General features: G+C 44.7%; 1 protein-coding gene across 2 annotated transcripts in view; it reads left to right on the plus strand.

The window, feature by feature from the left end:
- Positions 1-21,866, plus strand: part of LOC101064458 (latent-transforming growth factor beta-binding protein 1) — a 65,649-nt gene that overhangs the window by 32,039 nt on the left and 11,744 nt on the right. Inside the window, exons 9-30 of one of the 2 annotated variants that reach the window (XM_011616802.2) lie at positions 4,686-4,760; positions 7,396-7,518; positions 7,595-7,759; positions 9,026-9,334; positions 10,047-10,066; positions 10,286-10,322; positions 10,796-10,864; positions 11,493-11,618; positions 11,965-12,093; positions 12,288-12,407; positions 12,626-12,745; positions 15,981-16,100; positions 16,297-16,419; positions 16,516-16,641; positions 16,713-16,838; positions 17,005-17,130; positions 17,307-17,432; positions 17,893-18,018; positions 18,996-19,121; positions 19,342-19,461; positions 19,542-19,667; positions 21,227-21,349. In XM_011616802.2, coding sequence (XP_011615104.2) covers positions 4,686-4,760; positions 7,396-7,518; positions 7,595-7,759; positions 9,026-9,334; positions 10,047-10,066; positions 10,286-10,322; positions 10,796-10,864; positions 11,493-11,618; positions 11,965-12,093; positions 12,288-12,407; positions 12,626-12,745; positions 15,981-16,100; positions 16,297-16,419; positions 16,516-16,641; positions 16,713-16,838; positions 17,005-17,130; positions 17,307-17,432; positions 17,893-18,018; positions 18,996-19,121; positions 19,342-19,461; positions 19,542-19,667; positions 21,227-21,349 — 2,661 coding nt within the window. The remainder of the gene's footprint in view (positions 1-4,685; positions 4,761-7,395; positions 7,519-7,594; positions 7,760-9,025; positions 9,335-10,046; positions 10,067-10,285; positions 10,323-10,795; positions 10,865-11,492; positions 11,619-11,964; positions 12,094-12,287; positions 12,408-12,625; positions 12,746-15,980; positions 16,101-16,296; positions 16,420-16,515; positions 16,642-16,712; positions 16,839-17,004; positions 17,131-17,306; positions 17,433-17,892; positions 18,019-18,995; positions 19,122-19,341; positions 19,462-19,541; positions 19,668-21,226; positions 21,350-21,866) is intronic. The other variant, XM_011616808.2, reaches the window with a different exon arrangement.

The raw sequence follows: 21,866 nt of genomic DNA on the forward strand, positions 1-21,866 counted from the left end.
TTGCTCTTTATATTTCATATAGATAATGGGCCTGTTGTCAGCTCATAGTGCAGAGAAAACAGTGCCCCTTGTTGAGTATGTGATAATCCCCTCCCAAAAGTCCCCTTTTTATCTGGAGATACAAGACTCACCTGATAAATTACGGCTGGTTACCAAATATCCTGTTGTGAAGATTGACTGTTGCTCCTTTTTTTTAAAATAACATTTTATGATGTTTTTATGATAGCTGATAATCACTCATGCAAGAGTAGTCATGCAGACATGACTACATTGTGCAGCTGTGTATTATCTATAAGAGTATATTGAGGATTTTATGTCATAGCAGCAGCAGCAGGAGAGAATATTACGACATGATGGAGAGAAGAAAGCTATCCAATCTCGGTGGGAGTCGAAAGCCATTAGGAGCCCTGTGCCTTTTACCACATGGTAAAGATTCTGAGTTTGTAATGAGATACAGATAAAGTAGTCCTCTGTCTTTGAAGCGGTAGTGTGACAAGAGCCTGGATTTGAATATCAAACGAGGAAATTTACGATTGCGTTTGACACGATTCAAATTATTTCCAACTATGACAATAAACGGCCTGATTTTTAAAAAAAATGATCATGTGCAACAGTTGCACACATTCCACATGGGGCTTGTGAGGGGAGAGGACACTGCTGGAACTGGAAAGGACGGGGACGATGTTTTCGCAGGGTGAGATAAGAGAGAAAGTGTGTGACAGAAGACAGACAGAATAACAACATTTCCAAATCAGGAATTACAACAACAGTACAATTACATACAATTACAACTTCAGCATCCAGGCGAGTTGTGAATTTAATCTCTAATTTGATCAGAGATCTACGGCTCCTTGAGCACAATGAACTGCATTTGCCGTGGCGTGTCTGAGCCATACTGTTTGACTGTGTATAATTGCGCTGGCGGCCTCCCTCTCACAAATAGTGGCGCTTCACAACCATTTGTCTCCCCATCTATCATTACTGGGCAGCTTGCCACTGTATGATTCTCCACCAATGCAATGGGGGCTTCCCAAGGAGCCACATCAGATGTCCTCAGGGCATAAGCAACACCTCAGGAGCCTCGGCTTTTTCCTCGAACTCCATTTCCCTGAAGCGCCAGGGTCATAATGATGTCAATGGCTGAGCGCCGCCCTCCCATCCATGTTTCTCTGTCATGATGACACCACTTTTCTTGAGATTTAAATCAATTAAGTCAGATGAGGCTATGGGGAAGGAGGGGGCCCACAAAGCTGCATGGCTGCCACATCGCTCCATATGAACTCATCCCTTCCAAATGTCCCATTTTTTTCCCCTGGACATTCACCGGGACTTCCACGGAGGGGTCAGAGCCGGCACATATTGCTTTTGATTAGTGCCGGCTGAACATTTGTTAATGAGCAATGAAAAACAGAGATGCAATGCCTCAGAAACAGTGAGAGAACAGATGCACTGGATCAAGTCCACAGCAGCTTCTCATGATGATTAGATGAAGACATCACATGTCTTTGACAGTCTATGATTCATTTAGTGTTAGCAACTGGAATGATGGAATGGGCAGCAGCGTAGCCAATCCTAGACCAGACTTAACTAATACAAGAAATAAATCCCATTTGGAGGTTGCCTTTATAACTCAGCTTATTAGAATCAAGCAAACATGAATGCATTTTTATTACCGGGGATGTTCTGTGCCATGCATTATTACTATTTTGAGCAGGAGATTACAGAGGAATGTGAGTCCGATTTAACAGCATGTATTCATGAAGGCTACATGTTCATGGGGAAAGCATTAAGCGGAATTTGACCTATTAGGACCAGAGAGTCATCATTCATGAATTAAAACAATGAATGAAACTTTAGAGGTATATAGTCGAAAATCTAAACAATGTACAGCTTTGTAGTTGCAGCACAGTATACATTCCTTCAAAAGGCCATATTGACTCAATATTACACAGATATAGAGACTTAATAATTGCAGTCACAAAGGAAAACAAAGATGTTATATGGTAAATGTCTTGCGTGCAAAGGAATTATTCCTGTTTTGTTTTTTTCAAATGTAGTCACTCCCATTCAAGCTGTTTTCTCCAATCAGGCCTTTGCTCCAAGGCCAAGCCGAGCTGGCGCTGCCACTCCAGCAACTCCTGAAACCCTTTACGGTGATTAAAGAGGTCTTTTTGGTTTTGTCTTGTGGCACCACAATGTCCTGTGGCGGCATGTCAAAAAGTAAAATAGTGGAAAGGCTCCTTGGCTTCGCTCTAAGTTACATTCAAAGAATGACCCCAAATGGAGTGGAACGGCATCAGTCCCTCCGTACTCCCCTACGCTCTGAAACGGAGTCAGATTTTTCGAGCCAGTTCAGGGGAGCAGTCCAACACCGATGTTGCCTTTAAGGAAAGTCCTTGTGGAAAGCTGGTCTGAGCCCTGTGAGTGATAAACCAGACTCCCCAATCACCCTTGGAGAACAGCGCCCAGGATGGGTGGTCTAGGCTACGATTATACCAAATTACAGGTCAGGTTCCTTCTGTCAATAAACCTTTCCGTTCTCATTCCGCTTCCTCTTCCTCTGCTCTTTTTTTGTCTTTTATTTTGCATAAGCCGTTCTTTCATATGAATGCCGACAGTGTCCCTCTGTCAGGAGCAAAAGTAACCTTCACGTTGAAAGAACACTAAAGGGATTTACTCTGATTTAGGACGGAACCGCCAAAGGATGCGGAATTACACTTTCGGGTCACGGAATTTGAGCAAATATTATTGAACACTTGCCAGTGGAATGCACAACACAACTGAATGGAGGCAGACTGGAAATTAGTAAAGGGTGACAAAGCCTTTTGTTGGACAGTTGGAAGTTGCTGTTTGTTCCTCTAGTGGATGCAGTCTTTGTAACTAAGGGTGACCCTAATGATGTGCAGTCAGAGCTCAGTTTTGCAGAACTCTGTATGTTTTTGTTTTTTACTCAAAATGTCTGTTAAATAGAAAGGAAGAGGCATGGAAATGGAGACAGATGAGAAATTCCACAAGTCATTTATGGAATAGACAACATGGTATAGAAGGACCCTCTAAGCTGAACTCTGATTCTGAGTTTTAGAGTTGTTTTAAGTTGCTGGTGACCACAGAGGTCCTCGCCTACAGGCTAATAAGCTTTATTGAGACACCCGGACCTCCCCCACTGGGCTGCCACTGGCATGTGCGCCCTGCTGTAACTCAGGCCAGACTTTCCCTGATCCCATCGCTGCAGGAGGGCGTGCCCACCATCCTACCAAAACAGCTCATTACCCAGAAATTTTGAAACGAGGGATTAGGAGGAGCGCGGAGGACGATGAGGAGGCGGTGAACGGGCTGGAACAGGGGTGTTTACGTTGACACAGTTCCGCCTCTTTTGCCATTGCCTCATTCACGCTGACCCACTTCAAATTTGTCAACCTTCAGGTACATTGACCTTGCCCGCACCACTGGGTCACAGCAGGTCCAAAACAAAGCACTAGCGTTCAGAGCCATTCCCAGAATGACTCCTTGCGGCCTGAATTCCAGTCCCTCCCTGAAAACCAGCAACCAATCATGGACCCAACAGAATGGATGATTAATGCATTGCAGCTTTAATATCTTTTCAACCACTATCAAATCCCTGGGACTTTTTTGTTGTCACCTCCGTTTTCAACATTTTGCCTCAGTTCCAAGAAGTTGAAAGCAACACAAACAGGATACGATCTTTTGTGGATGCCTGGTGAAGCCAAAGACTGTCATCACCATCATTGTTCCTGATTTCTGTAATCCCCAAAACATGGATAGCATTATTGCGCATGATGATGCCAAGGATTAAAACGACTATTAATCAAGTTCTTTATTTGTTTAATCTTATAATGTCTAATCCTAAGAACGGCCCTAATAGATTCCAATACAAGCAAAATCTTATATGTCTGATTAGTTAGAGTTTAGAATCCTTCCGGATAATCTGTCAGATTTGTCATTCTAATTCGAGCAGTTACAAACAAATCTGTCAGGCTTGTTATTGTGCCATTAGTCACAGTTCAAACATATTTTGTCACTCCAAAGACACAAAATTCTTAATCTGTGTTCAGAATGTGGTCATATTAGCCTCTGCTACAGGATCTAACACTGTGCATACAGATCAGTGTTAGATTAGAACCCTAATCTGTGAACACAGTTAAATCTTAAACCACATCTTTTTTATGGCCTTGCCAAAACAAGCAAAAAGGCATCATGAGCCCGTCACCTTTCGTTTAACCCTACAGTAATCATCACTCCATGGGAGCATGCTTAAGTGTTCATCTTTTATTTAAGTAGTTCCACACTAAAGGTCAGGACTGTCATGTAGGCTTCCACCACATATTTATGATGTAATCGCTTCCATTAGCTGTCCCTCGAGGTTAAAGAGAGTTAAAGTTAGTATGATTTTAAATGACGTCTTGTGTTGTTCTTACATTCTGCTGGGTGGCAGTGCTGTCTTATAAATGGGTTTGATGGGCATCTGTTTCCATACACTCACTCTGGAGACCAACTGTAGGTCCTCGCATTTATTTTTTCACCCTGCCGAGAAGCTGACATCTGTAAGTTATACGATCTTCTCCTGATGCTGCCCCTCCCCCATCACCCACCGTGTAAAACCAAATACTGTGTGAGGAAGTGTGGGACCCTTTTGGTCGACATCTAAGCTTTCTCTGTGTTTGCAGCGTATGCCGTGATCTCCAATGGACAGGTGGAGTGTTCCAAAGGCTTTAAACGGTTGAATCTCACACACTGTCAAGGTAAGTTAAACAACATATGAATGAGTGTGTTCTTAATTCAGGGTTGTCTTCATAATCACACTGATTTATATTTAATAGGTCACCTATAACAGCCTTTTCCTGCTTCCATGTCCCTCTTGCAAGTGTTTCTTGTTGTACACTTGGCTCCTGTGGGAACCAGGTCAAGTCTACAATTAGCCTTTGCCTGGGGTCAAAGTTCAGCAGCCAATAAGCAGCTGGGGCTGCTGGTTTAATTGGTGTTTGGTGTGCCGAGTGCGAACTGGTACAGCCGGCTGTGATTAAACGTGGCTCTCGAGGAGGGCAGCTCCAATAAAAGATCTGTTTATCGCGCTCCAATCTTCCAGCACCACCAACCAGACGTAAACAAGCTCAGGCTATTTGCAAAAATTCAGACATTGCCTCGATTTTGCAGCTCCCGAGAAGTATCCAATCGAAAGCCTCATTTCTCGTGACGGCACCCACAGATGGTCTTTTTCTACAGGTTTTAAACTATTTGTGTTTCCTGATGTTGTTAGTATACAGCCCTGCGATTAATTGACATGAACAAATAAACCTTGGCTGAGAGACAGTAGAAAAATGCACTGCTTAATCTGTGAACAATGAAAGCAATGCTGACATGTTCACTAACAAAATGTAGCCTTTCTGACAGCCTACTTAGGCTGTGTGACTGACTTGATTAATGGTGTCATAATCCAAAAGGCAGTGCTTGCTGAAGCCCTTGGAGTGCAACAACACAACGGTCCAATGGACAGCTCTGATTGCATCTCTGACGGGTCTCAGGTCCTAGTTCAATAGGTTCATCATGTTTTCTGCTCAAGGCTGCACAGGTTGAGACAGGTTGACATGTGAAGTTCTTGATTTTAGTAAAAAGTAACAAAGGCTTACTTATATTAATATGCAAAAAATGCTACGTTGATGCGCTAGCAAATTCAGAAATTTCTCCCTTTTGCTATTGTTTTTGAGTTGTTTGTAGACGTTTCTGAGTTTACAACAAGGAAGTTGGTCACAATTCCTAAAGTCCCTGCCATTAATCGCATTGGTCTAACCTAATGTCTCACACTGAGAGACAAAAAGCTGCTTGCTAAAGAAATATGGTTGGCTGAATTTGTGCTGATAAACAAGATCCCCACAAAAAAGCATGCAAAAGCTCGGTTGTGGGTGATGTCCGTCTTTACTACTCACACCAAGCATCAAAGAGTGACAGGGTGGAAGTCTTACATAAGTCGTTTGACATTTTGGATCAGCTGAATAAAAGCTACACATTATTACATCAATGATATTTGACATTCATCATAACACGCTCAGACCTTCGTATATTTGGTTATGCAGCAGGAATTTGCTTGTGAAAATAGCTTTTCCCAGTAATGGTTACTTTGGCTTTAGTCACCATTTCTGTTTATCCTCAACTGTGCCTGGTTGGAGACTTTTGAAGGAGTCTGGATTCGTTTCTGTTGCTCCAACTTCCCAAAGATATTTCCAGGCTGGCGCTGCCAACTGCCTTTACAGTGTCCACAAATTATTTTGCATCTGTCTGTGTGAATCACTCAAGAAAATAATTACTCGTGTAGAGGAAGGTGGCAGGAGGACCACTTACCGAGTCTGAAAGTCACTTTAATATGTTGCACTCATCATTAAGTAGATCAACCCACCCGAAGGCTGTATCAATAGCAGGACACGACCATTGGGTAAAGACCACATGTGATAAAGGTTCTGCCCACGGCTGACCTGAACCCTGACCAGATTAGGTACCAGTAAAACCAAACTGACATTCCTGCATTCCTACCCTACAGAATATTAACAAGTCTTTGCCTTTAGATTTTAAAACCAGCCGAGAAGTGGGCAGAGGTGCCATATTAAGGTCAAAGCAAATACCTTCAGAGTGAGACAGTGAAGTCAGCAGAGAAGTGGAAAAACAATGAGCAATGCAGATTAGAAAACAGGGAAACAACTACAATCAACAAAAAGAACATTGAGGCATTCCTTGGCTTTGTTTCAGTCCACAGAATTTATCGGCCTCAATCCCCAATAAACTCACTTTTTCCACCAAGAACCAAACAACAAAACAAGAGCAGATTAATTAGAATGGGGAAAATCGGCTGTGGCAGGCTGTCGAGTTCCAGTCGTCACAGCAATTGGAAAGGACCTAATGATGTACACTTTGTTTAACACGGTCGAACAACAAACTTTGCTTAGTCCCAACGTGATTGCATGACTGAGCCTCTGAAATATGTCCCCCTGGCTGGCACATTAACTGGGTAGGTTGCCTAAAATTGGCTTAGAGGCTCAGGAGCTGTCGGAGCAGCAAGCAAAATGCAACAGTCTCTGTATCACTCCAGCCAATGAATCAGTCTAGAGAGAGGAAAATCCTCTTTATGACTTACTGACGTCGACTACGGATGCTATTAACCTCGTTGGACAGTCGAAAGGAAAGTCGCCGAGTACGATCCTAATGTGAACACCAAACATTCCGCTTTTCCCTCTGTGTCCACTTGACTGTATTTCAAGGACAAAGCAGAAGTTAGAGGGAGGCGTCAGTGAGGCCTATCTGGATGTGTGTGTGTGTGTGTGTGTGTGTGTGCGTATTTGTTAAATATTTTGTATTTAATACTCCACAAATGCTGTGTGTATTTGACAGACATCAATGAGTGCCTCTTACCTGGGATCTGCAAGAATGCAGAATGCCTCAACACCAAAGGAAGTTACAGGTGTCTGTGCAAAGTGGGCTACATGCTAGACCTTGAAAGCAAGAACTGCGTCTGTAAGTGTCGCCCCTCAGCTCTCACACATATGAAATGTGTGTAATGGAAATTTAACTTATCCACTTCTGTTCTCAGCGGACAAGGCGGTGTCCCATCAGAAGGCTTTATGCTACCGATCTGTGTCAGCGGGGACGTGCTCGGTGCCAGTAGCACAACACATCACCAAGCAGATCTGCTGCTGCAGCCGTGTGGGCAAAGCCTGGGGTGCTGGCTGCGATCGCTGCCCCTTACAAGGCTCAGGTACACTCACCAAAACTCCCTGTATGACAACACACCTATTCCAATCCAGACCCATCTTGTCTGTTTTAGTGTTCCTGTCGGAAAACGACTCACTTTTGCACATGTAAAAGATTCTGGACGCGTTCTTTCATAAGTTCTATCTATGGTAGGCAAAAGGCTGTTGACCAATCAGCTGCCAGTCAGCTCTCTGCCAGGCTTTTAATGTGGTTAAAGAATAACCACACATGTTTGGAATGGAGAAGGACCAACAACATAAGAGTTTTCATATTTTGGAGGCTACATAATAGTGGGAGTCAGCTTTGTGTTATCACTCTAATCCTCAGGGAGAAACACCGATAATAGACCAGCAAGCCTAAATAGCGGGGCCAAGTGAAACATAGGAAGTAGTTGTCATCTTTTTTTCATGCCGATCTAATCTTCAAAGTTTGAGAGAAATACGCTGGTTTTATAGAGTGTCTGTACGGGCCAGTGATTCATGGGGATTGTCATAGATCAAATATCAGGGACATGGACCTCCGTGGTGCTGAAGAGCCAGGACAGAGAACACAGACACGCAGACTCATTTCTAACATTTCTACATCCTGACAAGCTGTTATAGCCGTGTTCTGGGCAAAACTGTGCCGATTTCATGCAACTCGGTAACAGGAGCCCATTGACTTAACATTCCGTCTTCTGACCATGTTCCCTCCTGTTGTCCCTGAACACATGTAGCTTCGATATCATCTCCTTTAAATTCATCATTCAGTAGAATTAAATCCACATTTCCTGCATTCATGCCATCATTTACAGTCACCACAGATCTGTCATCACCGGGGTCTCGATTGCAGGCTCTTTTTGCACAGGCAGCTGCTGGTTTCAGGTCAAACAGGGTGCACAGCGCTTCTCGATTGTAATGGATTCACCATCATTGAGGTTTGCTGGGTTGGTATACAAAGACGCACTGTCTCCCTCCAATTGTCCAATGAGCCAAACCTCTACTAGCCTTTCACTCACAAGCCCAAACAGCTCAAAGATCAGTCGGTGTCATGTGATCTTCCCCTTGGTTGTGTTTGTTTAATTGTGCCCTTGTGTTTTCAAATCCCACCACTGGGACTGGGTTCACCCAGTGCGGCACATGCGGCCTGCCTGCTCGCTAGTTCTGAAACTTAACAGTGTTATGAATGAAAGTCACTCTGTAGGCCTCAGACAAAATGGCAGCATTTTGGAGAATATGCAAAGGTGTTTTCGATGGTTCATTTTTTTACCCTTGTGTCTTCCACACCGCAGATCACTTCAAGGAAATCTGCCCAGCGGGCCATGGGTACACCTACTCGCTCTCCGATGTTCAGATTTCTGTCAGACACTTGGGAGAAGATGGTGTGCAAAGCACAGGTGTGTCGTGGGAGGAGCAAAGTCACGTCTACCCTCAGATCCCATCCTACCCGTCGCTGTCATTCGACCCTCAGCATCCCAGCTACCCCCAGACTCCGCAGATACCCCAGTACCCGGAATATCCCGAAACAGTGCCCCAGGACCCTCTGACTCCACAGCAGCCCCCCCAACACTTCCACCCAGCCTCGGTCGAACAGCCAGAAGGTGAGAATGAAACCTGGCATGGTGGTAAATCACTGCCAGGTAACGTTTATTCTTAATGCTGAATCCGACCTAGATGAATGTACTGTGTTCATGCTTATCCAAACATGGTAACCGCCTGTGTGGTTTTTAACCACAGCCCATTAAATAAACAATGAAGGACAGTCAACTGATGTGTAGTTTTGTGGGAATACAAACATTAACAGGATGTTGTCATCCCTCTCGTAAATAAAATAAAAAAAACCTCCCGTGTTCAGGCAAAAACTGTGATTCTCATCCATCAAAGTAAAACCCTCTGATCATCACCATGACACACACATGTAATCAACATTTGTCCACATCCATTTCAGTCAGCGGGGTTTTGTGTAAATATATCCCCCTGATTTGAAGTGTTTGTGAAGCCCTTATTGGCACGGCTACAGCGTTTTGATTTACATAAAGAGATGGGTCTGTAAATATTTAAGGCTTTTTGTCTTCATTATCAGATATACCTCTTGTTTAACTCCCACAGTTTTCTCTCTGACTAAGGGGATCTACTGAATGTGATGTAAGCAGCGGTTTATAAGAGATAAAGACCTACAGTGCTGCAAGTGTAAAATCATAGCCTGAAATACTGCGTATGTTATGTGTGGTCACAACTGGTACATGTTAATGCAAACAGAGCCAATTTCTGCTTCTGATGAACCTTTTCCTCTTTATTTCTGTCTCATGACAGATGTGGAAACTGTGAGCCTGGTAAGTTCTCTCGTCATGTCTGCCTTTTGGTACATCTTGTGAAATGTTTGTCTAGAACGATACGCACCAGCTACCTCTGCTGGAGGCTTTATTTTGATTACATAACGTATTCAGACCACATTTTAAGGGAGACGCATCTAATTAGCAGCACGATGACAAGAGCTCACCAACTTTTTGCTCATGATGTTTTTTAACGTGGTTTCTGTGCTCCCTCTCCAGCCGGCCGTTGTGACTGACTCACCGCTGAATTATCCAGGTATTTTTCTCTTGGCTTTACTCACACTGAACACAAAACAGTCCTTGTTTCCCCTTAACAAATACCTGAACGTTGCCCTTTAATACTCCCTGTGGGTTCACGTAGCATCACTTAAGCTCGGGGCTTAATAATACTTTTCAGTCGTGCACAGACATGTGATGTGTATTCAAGGACAAATTGCTCGCCCCTGCAGTGAGGTGGCAGCCTCCAATCAACCCTCGTCTGCTCGGCTGTCACGCCAGTGAAAACATTAATGTGTCAGACTTGACTCCACTCAGCGAGTCTGGCTCATTTATTTTGGTCATTGTTCAGTTTTTAGTCTGGGGGAAAATGTGGACTATTTTTAAATGGCTGCCCACTGAGGGATAGATGAGGCAGTGGGAGTTAGGAAAACAAGTGAGTTTTGATCACGGGGGCGGATTTACTGTGACACCCTGTTAGATGTCTCACCCAGCCTCGATCACTCTTTACAGAGACTTCTCCTGAATACCCTAATGTTAACCTGACACCAGATTTAAAGGGACCCACCCACAAAGATACAGGTAAAGCACACAATAGAGGAGATAAGCCATTCAGCATGTGCAGTGAGCAGGGAGCATGTCTCTTCAGATGTTGGCAGAAGGAAGCGCATCTTGTAACGTTTTATCTGGAGCGATTTTACTTAACCCATTTCTCGGAGCCAATTTGGCTTAAAGATATCCTGCTGTACAGAGGCTGAGAGGGCAAGAAAACAAGAAACTGTGTGCCTCTTGGAAGAGGATGCTAAGAATACAAGGTTAAAGTGTGTTTGGTGACACAGAGAGAACAACAGGAGGAGTGCTAGGTACACTAATGAAGAGACAACGATCTCCAGTGGTCCTAGAGAGCACCGCATATCATTGGGAATGGAGCAGAACTGCACTAATGTCAGGCTCTATTGTGCATGACCCCTTTCTGCTCAGGCCCTTTGAAAGGTCTCCAAACCACCTGTGAGAACCCTACTGCACTGTAAAACCTGTTCTCCCATCCAGGATCCCACCAATAAAACAGCAAGATGGGTTTCCATGAAGAACAACATGTGTTACTGGAATGCGAGTTCTTAGATTTAAAGTGTCTGTAAAGTCAGTTGACCGCATGTCAGAAATATTGTTTTATATTTCCTGAATTATGACTCTCTGTGGCTTTTCCTAGGAATCAACAAGTGTGCCATTGCCCCCGCCATATGTGGCCACGGGAAATGTGTTCCTGTGCAGACCGGCTACACCTGCCTGTGTGAGCCAGGATTCAAGCTCAGCGCGCTGCAGACCAACTGCATTGGTGCGTAGAAACAGTAGAAAAGAGGGCGCACAAGCTTTGTCCATCCCTGTAGCGAGATATCAGCAGCAAGCGTCATAAAATGAAAAAGATCCGTTTGTTTATGTTGACTTGTTCTGTGATGCTTAACAACAGCACAGTAGCCATCCAAAAAGCTGCCACGCTGCAGTGTTCTCTTACCTCACGGTGAAGGCCTTGGCTCTGATCAGCCTCCACTGGGCCACGGCCCACGCTGATTGGATCCAAAGTCAGGACTTTGGAAAGTAAACAGCGCTGGAATACGGTGTTGCCTTGAATTTGATCCCTTTTCCTTCTGTCCTCCGCTGTCGCTTTCTGTTTCCTGTTGCAGATGTGAACGAGTGCGACGCTGACCCGTGCGAAGGGAAGGGCCGCTGCGTCAACTCTTACGGTTCCTACACCTGTCAGTGCCACAGTGGCTACAGCCAGGTGATCACCCAGAACAGGAAGTCCTGTCAAGGTGAGTCGCTCTAACTGACAGTAATGGGCTCGACGTGACTGAAAACTGCGCTTTGCCTTTCAGTCCTTCTGCTAGGGCAGCCTAAGTTCTTGTCTGTCAGCACCATTCAATAAGAAAACATTCTATTCTACTTAACGCTGAATACAATAGTCACCTTCTTTTTCGTTCTTCATGCTTTTCATTCAAACTGGCAGACATTAATGAATGCAGCATGCCCAACAAGTGCCAGAATGGCAAATGCGTCAACACAGAGGGATCTTACACCTGTGAATGCAATAGCGGATTTGCCAAGTCCTGGAGAGGCCTATGCGAAGGTGACATGCATGCACAAGCTTCTGTGCACACATGATCAGGTTACATAACGGCACAATCCAGACCTATTTGTTTGCTTCCATGATTAAAAGTGGTAGCGCAATAACAAAACAGCGATATTTTCCTGCAGCTGAGCCAAGGAACAGAGCTGCAACTGCTTCAGGACTATATGTTTGCATGCAAATAATTACTCTTCCTTTGCATCATTCCACTCGAGCAGATGTGGATGAGTGCAGAGATTCCAGATCCTGTCCCAACGGTGGGTGTGTCAACACAGCCGGCTCTTTCCGGTGCCAGCTTTGCAGCCCAGGCTTTAGGCCTGCTGATGACAGATGCGTGGGTAAGGCAATCCCACACACCACTATTGCACAGCAACACCGCCACCACTGCTCACACTCCTCAGGGTGTTTCCGACCACCACATAGAAATACGCTGGGTTTCCCTCCTCATCGGCGAAGGCTTTCTGTATTAGGTCACATTTAGGCATACAAAGCAGCTGCTGTCAGTTGCACGGCCACAAACTGCACCGTTAATGACTTCTTGACAGCTTATGATGCTGCGCAGTTCCCCAAAAGGTGCAACATGTCTGCACGGCAAGGAGACGCTTGCTGCTGATGTGTGCAACTTGTTGTAAAATAAGTCGTATTTTAAGCTTCAAAAGACCAAATATTTGATGTTTTATGTCCAACGAGGGACATGTCATAACCGCAGCGATGATGGCATGCACAGCCCTCCACCCTCTCTCCATTCAGTTTTTCCACATAAGATATATCAACCCCTCCAACCAACCCTGTCTTCATATCCCCAACATTGTTGAAACACATTTACGGTGTTATTGCTGATCTTTCGATATTGCTGGCCCCTGTAAAAAGATTGTTTATAATACTTCAATTTGGGAGAGTCCAAATATTTTCTCTTGGCCACAGTCTTAAGCAAAGAGCCTATTGTTGTTGGACAGCTCTGGCCACTGTGCTGTTGGGCCCAGCGTAGGCCATCGAGGCTGCGTTACCACTCCTGGGTTTAGGTGCTGAGCAGTCACGGGAGATGTATGATGAGGTCTAAGGGGTCGAATCCCTCAGAGAGGTTGTGACTCGCAGACTAATGCACTCACTCACTCACTCATACTGTTGATTGCGGCCTTCTGTAGAACTATCGAGTAGCCGATTTGAGTGCACAATTGGTGCGTCGGGTGCGTGAGCGGCACCAAACTTGTATGTGGCCAGGTTATATAATAGCCTCAATCGTGTTACTGACCACATCCCCTCTCGATGATCTTGTAGCCTTATCATTTGTTTGGAAACCCAAGCTTCTGGTTGTTATTGTTATTTCAGAGATGTGAAAAGCTAAAGCAGAGCTGAGGGGGAACAAATGCACCTACATTAACTGTAGCTGTGATTTAATGTCTGCATATATTCTATATTCAACTTCTCAGCATCTCCGACATCTGAGATCCTTATTTACAGGAAGAGCTCTCCTTGTACTGTAGTTCATCTACTAAGGCTAATTGGCCTTTTGCAGAATTTTGAAGAGCTGTCTGCCTTCTCTCACATATAATGAAAGAAGAAGGAATAGTTTGTGGTGCTCGTAGTGCCAAAGAAAACGTACCCCTGTAATATTCAACAGCAACATCTTGGCCCAGATATTATGACTCATTTACTCAAGATAATCCCCAGACCTTATTGTCAAAACTACTTCTTAAAACTAAATAGAGAAGCAGTACGATGAGAAGGAAACGTTTATCCGCCCATCAGTGCGGCTTTCGTAACTTACCGGTAATTTAACTTTTTCCTTATTAAGGAATAGCTGCAGTCTTTGGCATCCACGCCCCAAAAGTCAAATGCTATATGCCCATTATATTCAAAACACGGCAGACATGTCTGCAGCCAGCATGTTCCGATCTAAACAGATTAATCTTAATACATGTAACACAGTAGATCGGTAGAAATGGGCTTTTTTTTGGAGTGAATAACAACTCTTTTTTCCTGTTATTTTGCTCCCTCTCATGACCATGCACACAGTAACAAGGTAAACACATGGAATTAGTTAAACTTGTTCAGATTATTGTTATTTAAGAACCCAACATAAAGTCTTAACCGATCCTTGACCTCTAGTATCATAATTATATTTACTACAAGCTATTAGTGAGTGTAACAGCATGATCGGGTTAATTTCAATCTATATCAGTCTTCTTTCTACCAGACTACAGTGAATTTGTAACTGTTAGATATATTTTAGGTATATTTTAACATTACATAACTTAATGATGAAACATGTCACAGGACCTGTAAGAATTTGGAAAAACACAGTAAAGGAAAGCAAGGAATAATCGAAAGAATTCTTTAAAACATCTATTCTCTGTGGGTGCACTAATATTATTCATTCCATATAAAACTGGGAAGTATAAATAGTAACTGAGAGCAATAAGGGAGACACTGGAGCTAAATATTTTGACTCTACACACTCCTGACTTTAGGCCTATACGTCCAGAGCAGTGGGAGTCGTATAAAGCAGTGATTTCAGCCTTGCTGCAGGCGTTTAGACAGTAGCGCAGCAGTTTGGGGCCAATTGAGCGAATCGTGGATAAGCCGAATAGCCGGTGTGATAGAGAAAACAGCTCCATTGCCTTGTTAGCGCTTATCGGAGAGGCCTGAAAGATGCCAGATGATTGAGGAAACAAAGCAACAGGCCACACTGACAGACATCTGGCAGTGCCCGCGGCTAACCAAACAAACCCCAGTCTGTGAATCACTGCGGTGTTTTCATCGTCTTTATCACTCTCGGTGGAGCATCCTCTCTCCACCTCCCATACAGAAAAATACTTTTCCTTCCTCTCTACCTTTCCCTTCCTCTTTCACTGCCCTGGGCCACATAATCGGGCTTAACTTGACCCATTCAAATGACACTGTTAAGTATAATTCCTGTGTGACATCTTGTTCAAATATAACTCCAGGTGAACTGACCTGAATGGAAAAAAGAGCTAATACTGTTCAAATAGTAAAAGTTGCCTTTATGAATGAGGTTTGGTTTAGTGTGCTGATGTAATGCAATCACTGCTGTTTTAAACTCAATTTATGCAATAGTTAGGCCGTAATTGCTTCCTATTTACTGCTGCACCGCTGGCACCAGCACATTGTTTTTATACCCACGTGCCCTTTTTTTCTGTCTTCTTTTCCTGTTTTTCAGCTTCACTGGTTTGATAGAGTCTATTACATGAAAGACCTAATACACATTATAAAAATAACACATTTTCTCAATTACACATGTGATTACAATGTGGCGACGCGATTGCATCTTTCCTTGGAACTACCTACGCATTTTCACAACCAAAGAACGTTTATCTACGTTTTTGTGTAGATAAAAGGCACGGAAGATTTCGACAGCCAATTCGATGTGCTGCGTGCACGATTGTTTTTCCTGAACAATTTATTCCTGTTTCTGATTTTAAAGATATGTTTGAAAAATAAACAATGCAAGTTCACGAGTAAAAATCCTGTAATAAGAGCTGCAGTATGCTAACTACGCTGCACGCTATTCTCATGCGCTTTCTGTCCTGTCCGCCCACCTCCTGTCTGCAGATATAAACGAGTGTTCGAACCAGACGCTGTGTGGCCAGGGTAGGTGTGTCAACTCCGAGGGCTCCTATAGGTGCAATTGCTTCCAAGGATACAAACTTTCCTCAGACAACGTTTGCAAAGGTAGTGGCAGTCAGTCAGCGACTCAAACATAATTAACTCCTGCTTCCTAACGAACAGCTCTCTGAATGCTTCTTTATATGCCTATTACATAAGCTTTGTGGGACCATTTACAGCTAATGAAAAAGCTACAAAACATTAGTGCTTTTCTTTCTTTCTGATCCCCCCTTTTTCGCTTCCTCTGGATCCTTTCCTTCAGATGTGGATGAGTGCCTCCTCCCTGGTGTCTGTCTCCATGGCCACTGTGTCAACCTGGATGGCACCCACAAATGTACCTGTAACCACGGTTACCAGGTCACGTCAGACGAAAGAAGCTGCGAAGGTCTGCGGGGAATTGTGCTGAGTGGTTGGGGGCAGCATACCAGCTGGCGGTGCAGCAGTGTGACTGAATGATGTCTGCATTCTATGTCTCTGTTAGATGTCAATGAGTGTGCGGTCAGTAACGCATGCATTGGAGGCATGTGCATCAACACCCCTGGTTCCTACGTTTGTGAGAACTGCAGGCTCGGATTTGGACCTTCTGCCGACGGACTGAGCTGCGAAGGTTCGTTCAGCGCGAATCAGGCCAAACTGTTGAGTTGCGTGGCCACGTTTGATGCTTATCTCTGCTACTAGACGTGGATGAGTGTTCTCAGGAGAACTTTTGCCTCGGCGGGGTGTGTGCCAACACCGAAGGATCTTACAGCTGTACCCGATGTAAGGCTGGCTACAGGGTCTCTGCTGACCGGCAGAGATGTGAAGGTAGATCCCATCTGTCCTCATCGCTCAGTAAAACCTATTAGCACACCTGTGCAGTCAGCTCATCATTAAAATTCCATTGTGGTGAAGCTGAATTCCCCTAAATTTTATATTATTTTTATAGTAATATTTATGCAGGTCTTTGCCCATATGCATGTGCTTTCCGTAGATATTGATGAGTGCCAGTCTTTGGATACCTGTGCCAATGGGATCTGTCTAAACTCAGAGGGCTCTTATACCTGTGAGAACTGCCCTGCAGGGTACAGAGTGTCATATGATGGTGAGCTCTGTGAAGGTAAGGCTCCACCGCTCCTTTAATGAACTCCTGCATGCCACCACATGTGTTTTTATACAGCCTGTAAAACCCAACACTTTCTTTTTGGTTCTTGCCTTGAGTCTTCAATTCTTGGCTGCAGAGAAAAGTCCTTTCCTTCACTCGCTGTCTGACTCGTCCGCTTTGTTTCCCATCAGATATTGATGAGTGTGCGCTGCCCACCACATGCCCCCAGGGAACGTGTACAAACACGGAGGGTTCCTTCATGTGTATCACATGTCAGCCTGGTTTTACGGTGTCTGAGGATGGACAGCAGTGTGAAGGTGAGGCTTTCAGCTGTGTTTGTACAAAAATGTGCCTTTGTTGCTCCAAACAGGTGCGTGTTTGTGTGACTTCCTCCCCTGGAAACCGCTCACAAAGGTGAATGTGCAGCTGTAAACGGCATTAGGTGTAAGAGATATGACCTCAAAGCCCACGCACCCCCCCTCCTTATCTGAGCCCAAAATCCCAAAATACCTCTTCCAGACATCACATCATAGTTGGATTGTGGACCCCTCCACCTCTGGCACCATTCATTCCATCCTTGCACAACACAATGAGACACCAGTCCTCAAATAGAAAAAAAATGATGTCAGACCAACTGTCTGCAGATAGCTCAGCTCAAAAGATAGAAGTGTCGACATCCTGTGATTATTGATTGAGCTAATTACACCCGGCAGGCTTTCTTCATTTGAAGCCAGAGATGGTAATTTGTACTCAAATGTGTCTATGCTTTGTGTCCAGATGTGGATGAGTGCATGGTGGCTAACCTGTGCCCAGGCCAGCTGTGTTTAAACAGCCCAGGATCCTACACCTGCAGGAGCTGTGGGGCCGGTCTCAAACTGTCTGAGGATGGTCACGGCTGTGAGGGTAAACTGACAACGCTGTGGCTCACACTCACAGCTGCCTAGAACCGTTTAAACTGTCACTGTGTTAAACATTGGACCAAAGTTACATTAGATCACAGTTTAAAGAAATGAATGCATAAGAGTGGGATCATAGAAAGTCTTTCCGTGGCTCAGTAATTCTCCTCGACATGATTAATGAGATCAATGCAGCGCAATGACTTCTTTGACAAGTCCAGGGTGGTTAGATCTGTCATGACTTCATTGGAGGCAGTGAAGGAATGATTGTTTAAAGAGCCCTACATGCAGCCTTGGTTAGTTATATACATCGTGCCTTGTTTCTTGTGACCCAGCCCAGAAGGAAGACCCCCCACTGATGTGTGTGTGTGTGTGTGTGTGTGTGTGTGTGTGTGTGTGTGTGTGTGTGTGTGTCTGTGTGTGTGTGTGTGGAAAAAATTCCCCACAACAAGACAGAGTCCAAGCCTGTGATAGGATTTTAATGGTCGGCGCTGATGCCATGGAAAATATTAAATTCTCCACATGAAATAAAGTCAACCTCTCCTCTGCCTTCCGTGCACGGCAGTGCACTCATGCTGTACTCATCCAAGGCAAAATTGAGAAATCGCCCAAGTGACCTGGGCTATTTTTTTTCTGAGAGAAATACAATATGTAGAAGTCAGAGGAATTTGCAGTGATAACGTTAGCGCTAGGAATTGCTAGTGGATGCAGTAATCAGCCAGCACCTGTGATAGCTAGCTTTTTCAGGTTTGACGACCGTGCTGCATACTTATCTTTCCTCCCTTCTTAATAAAACACTGTCAGTGCGATCTAATAAAGGGGGCTTTGCTTATTGTATGTTTGGCTGAGTCACACACAGCCATTAATAATTTCTAATAGATAAGAGATCCGCCTATCGAAAAAGGACACTTTTCAGGGGTCCAATTGCTTGAGTTGATAAGAGATAACCTGTATCTAACCTCGCTGTCTTCTACTGTTTCTTAGACATTGATGAGTGCCAGATTCCAGGTGCATGCCCCACAGGTGTTTGCACCAACACAGAGGGCTCCTTCTCCTGCACAGCCTGTGACCCAGGTTTCATGGCTTCATCCAGCGGACTCTCGTGCGAAGGTGCGGTATCGCGGAAATTTTGCTGCTGCGACCGGAGTTCACAGATTCTCCGAGATCATTTTCATGTCATCGGTTCCACTGTAGTGTGACCTACTACAGTAAAAACACAGCAGTTGCAGTGCCTGTGGAGATTGTGGCTGATATTCCTGAAAGCTTTACAGCTGGTGAGCGTGTGACGCGCTGATGATGTCTGAATATTCTTGTGTGTCCGCCAGCGCAGATGTGAATGAATGCGAGGACAACAAGCTGTGTCTGGGAGGTCAGTGCACCAACACAATCGGCTCCTACAGCTGCTCCTGTCCTTCAGGGATGGAGCTGGTGGATGGGACGGCCTGCAGAGGTACAGGCTGTATGACAGTGTGAATGTACAGCGATGACTAGCTTGCCCTGACCTTTGTGCATTTATGTGTTTGTATGCAGACATCGATGAGTGTTTAACTACAGCGGGACTGTGTGGAGAAGGAGACTGTCTGAACACTGAGGGCTCCTACATGTGCATCTGTCCTAAGGGATATGCCAACATCAATGAAAAAACAGGCTGTCAAGGTACAGCAGCGTGCAGTCCTTGGACCTCTAGTAGTAACAAGGGGGGTTTTCATGTTGCTTCATGGGATTTGTGTAATTGGGTGAGTTAAAAGTTGTCAAAATGGTTTTAGGATGTACAAGATGTAAATGTTTTATATTCTTTTTATGTGGGAAAAGTTTATTTGCTTAAGTGGGAAGACGGAGGGTATTCTCACCGTTCTGTCCTGTCCTGTCCTGGGTCTGGGGCCCCCTGACTTGCCTCAGCAGATGTCTCGGTCCAGTCTTCAACATTAGTTTGATGTCGTTCCACCCGCACCCATTGACCCAACAATTGAACAAAATTGAGACAGGTCATCAGCAAAGAAGTGCTTTTCTTGTCAACAGACTGCAGCATTCGCTGTCAAAATACATGAAATAAGTTTGGCTCCGGGGTCAGAATTGGATCAGTGTTATTACTGGTGTGTCCTGCAAAATACTGAAGAGCTAAAGTTAAGCAAAAGGCAGGAAGTCTGGCAGTGAAATGGGCTGTCGTAATCTGAAACAGGTACAGCAGGTCTGGCTCTCTGGATTGGACTTGGGTCGGTCCTTGAACGGAGGGGAGGTTTTTGCCTCAGAGCACCTTAGCGATTGTCCACTGGCTGAGAGAAAAACGGCCCAGACTGCACCAGGTACTTTGGCTGCCTGCCACCTCAAATACAGGTCTCTAATTATCCCATAAATCAGCTGTTTTCATGTACTTCCCTGCCGCCCGCCATTGTGTGCGCGCCGTGTTGACACACTAAAAGCCAGATCCCTCTGACATGAGCCTGTGGGGGTGAGGTAAAGGGAGGATGAATGTTTGTGGGTTTGCCCGGACTGAAACACGCTGACGCCAAAATGATGCCTGGCCTTGACCGGGACGATCTCTCAGCAAAAACAGATCAAGCATAATAAAGGATTTACTGCAGAAACACTTTTTAATGCAATTCCAAGTGCAGAGCTTGTGCCACAGAAGACTTTGAAGTCCCGGAATCAACTCCAAAGCTTTCCAGTATTTATGTGTTTACTTTAGGTCTGAGGTATTGCTGTTTGTGCCCTAAAATGGCTGTTTATCGTGTTGTTTCTGGAACATTCGGCTGATTATCAGAATTTGATCAAGGAAAGCGGGGTTTCTCCCACCCCCAATGACTCCCCACATACCTTTTTACCCCAAGCACCTTACAAGGGATGTTGTAAATGCTGCAATTATCCAACAATCCCCAGCTAATCACGTATGTCGCGTCTGTTTTTTTATTTAATTTTTTACGAGTTGGGAGGAAATGTTCTCAGCCTGGAAAGCTGAGGTAAATGTTTTTGTTCTCATTTATTTCCTGTTTGCCAGTATCTTGGTAAGTGCTGCAAATGGCCAATGTGTCTTGCGTGCAGACAGGCGCTTGATTGCACAATCTTTTAAGACACAATTATGCAAAGGAGGAAGCTCTTGATTTAATAAAGGCAGAGCCTAAAAGCAGATACTTAGTTATCTTGTAATATGGAAGAAATCTGAGCCCACCCTTTCCTTAATGTCTCTTGATTTTGTCTCCCCTTTTTGGGGGTCTCAGATGTGGACGAGTGCGGTCAAGACAACGTGTGCCTCCGGGGACAGTGTCTCAACACCGACGGCTCCTTCCTGTGCTTGTGTGAAGCCGGCTTCAAATACAACGATGAAGCAGCAGACTGTGAAGGTAAGACCAAACTGTGATGTCTCCTCATATACGTCAGAAACAACAGACCCCACCAACCCTGAGGTGAGGGTCCTACTGCTGAGCAAACCAACATGTCAGCATTGGCAGTTTGGCGTCAGTGTAGCACTGTTGGCGATGGCAGATTTACTAAAGGGTTTCAGGCTTGGCTTAGGACCTCTCTTCCATAGTCCCAGCACTAAGGGTACCTAAATTACAAGGCTGAAGCTCTAAACCCCTTTCCCCTTGGGGGAATTATGAATGATCCCATTGTGAGTAAAAGGTGTTTCTCCCTTGTGGTACGTCTCCCTTCAGCTCCTTCACAAGTTCTTTAGTTGCTCTTATAATATTGTTCTTGGCTCTTCCTGCTGCCTGCTGCATTTTACTTAGGACAGCTACACCGCAGGCCTCCTGGCTGCCTCCTGCTGTATCGCCATTACACTGGAAACAGAGGAGAGCTTGAGGGACTACAAGTGTGTGTGTCAGTGCGCCTTTGCACCTCTACTCGTCTTACTGACAA

Source organism: Takifugu rubripes, chromosome 2 (assembly GCF_901000725.2).
Source record: "Takifugu rubripes chromosome 2, fTakRub1.2, whole genome shotgun sequence".
NCBI classification, from domain to species: Eukaryota; Metazoa; Chordata; class Actinopteri; order Tetraodontiformes; family Tetraodontidae; genus Takifugu; species Takifugu rubripes.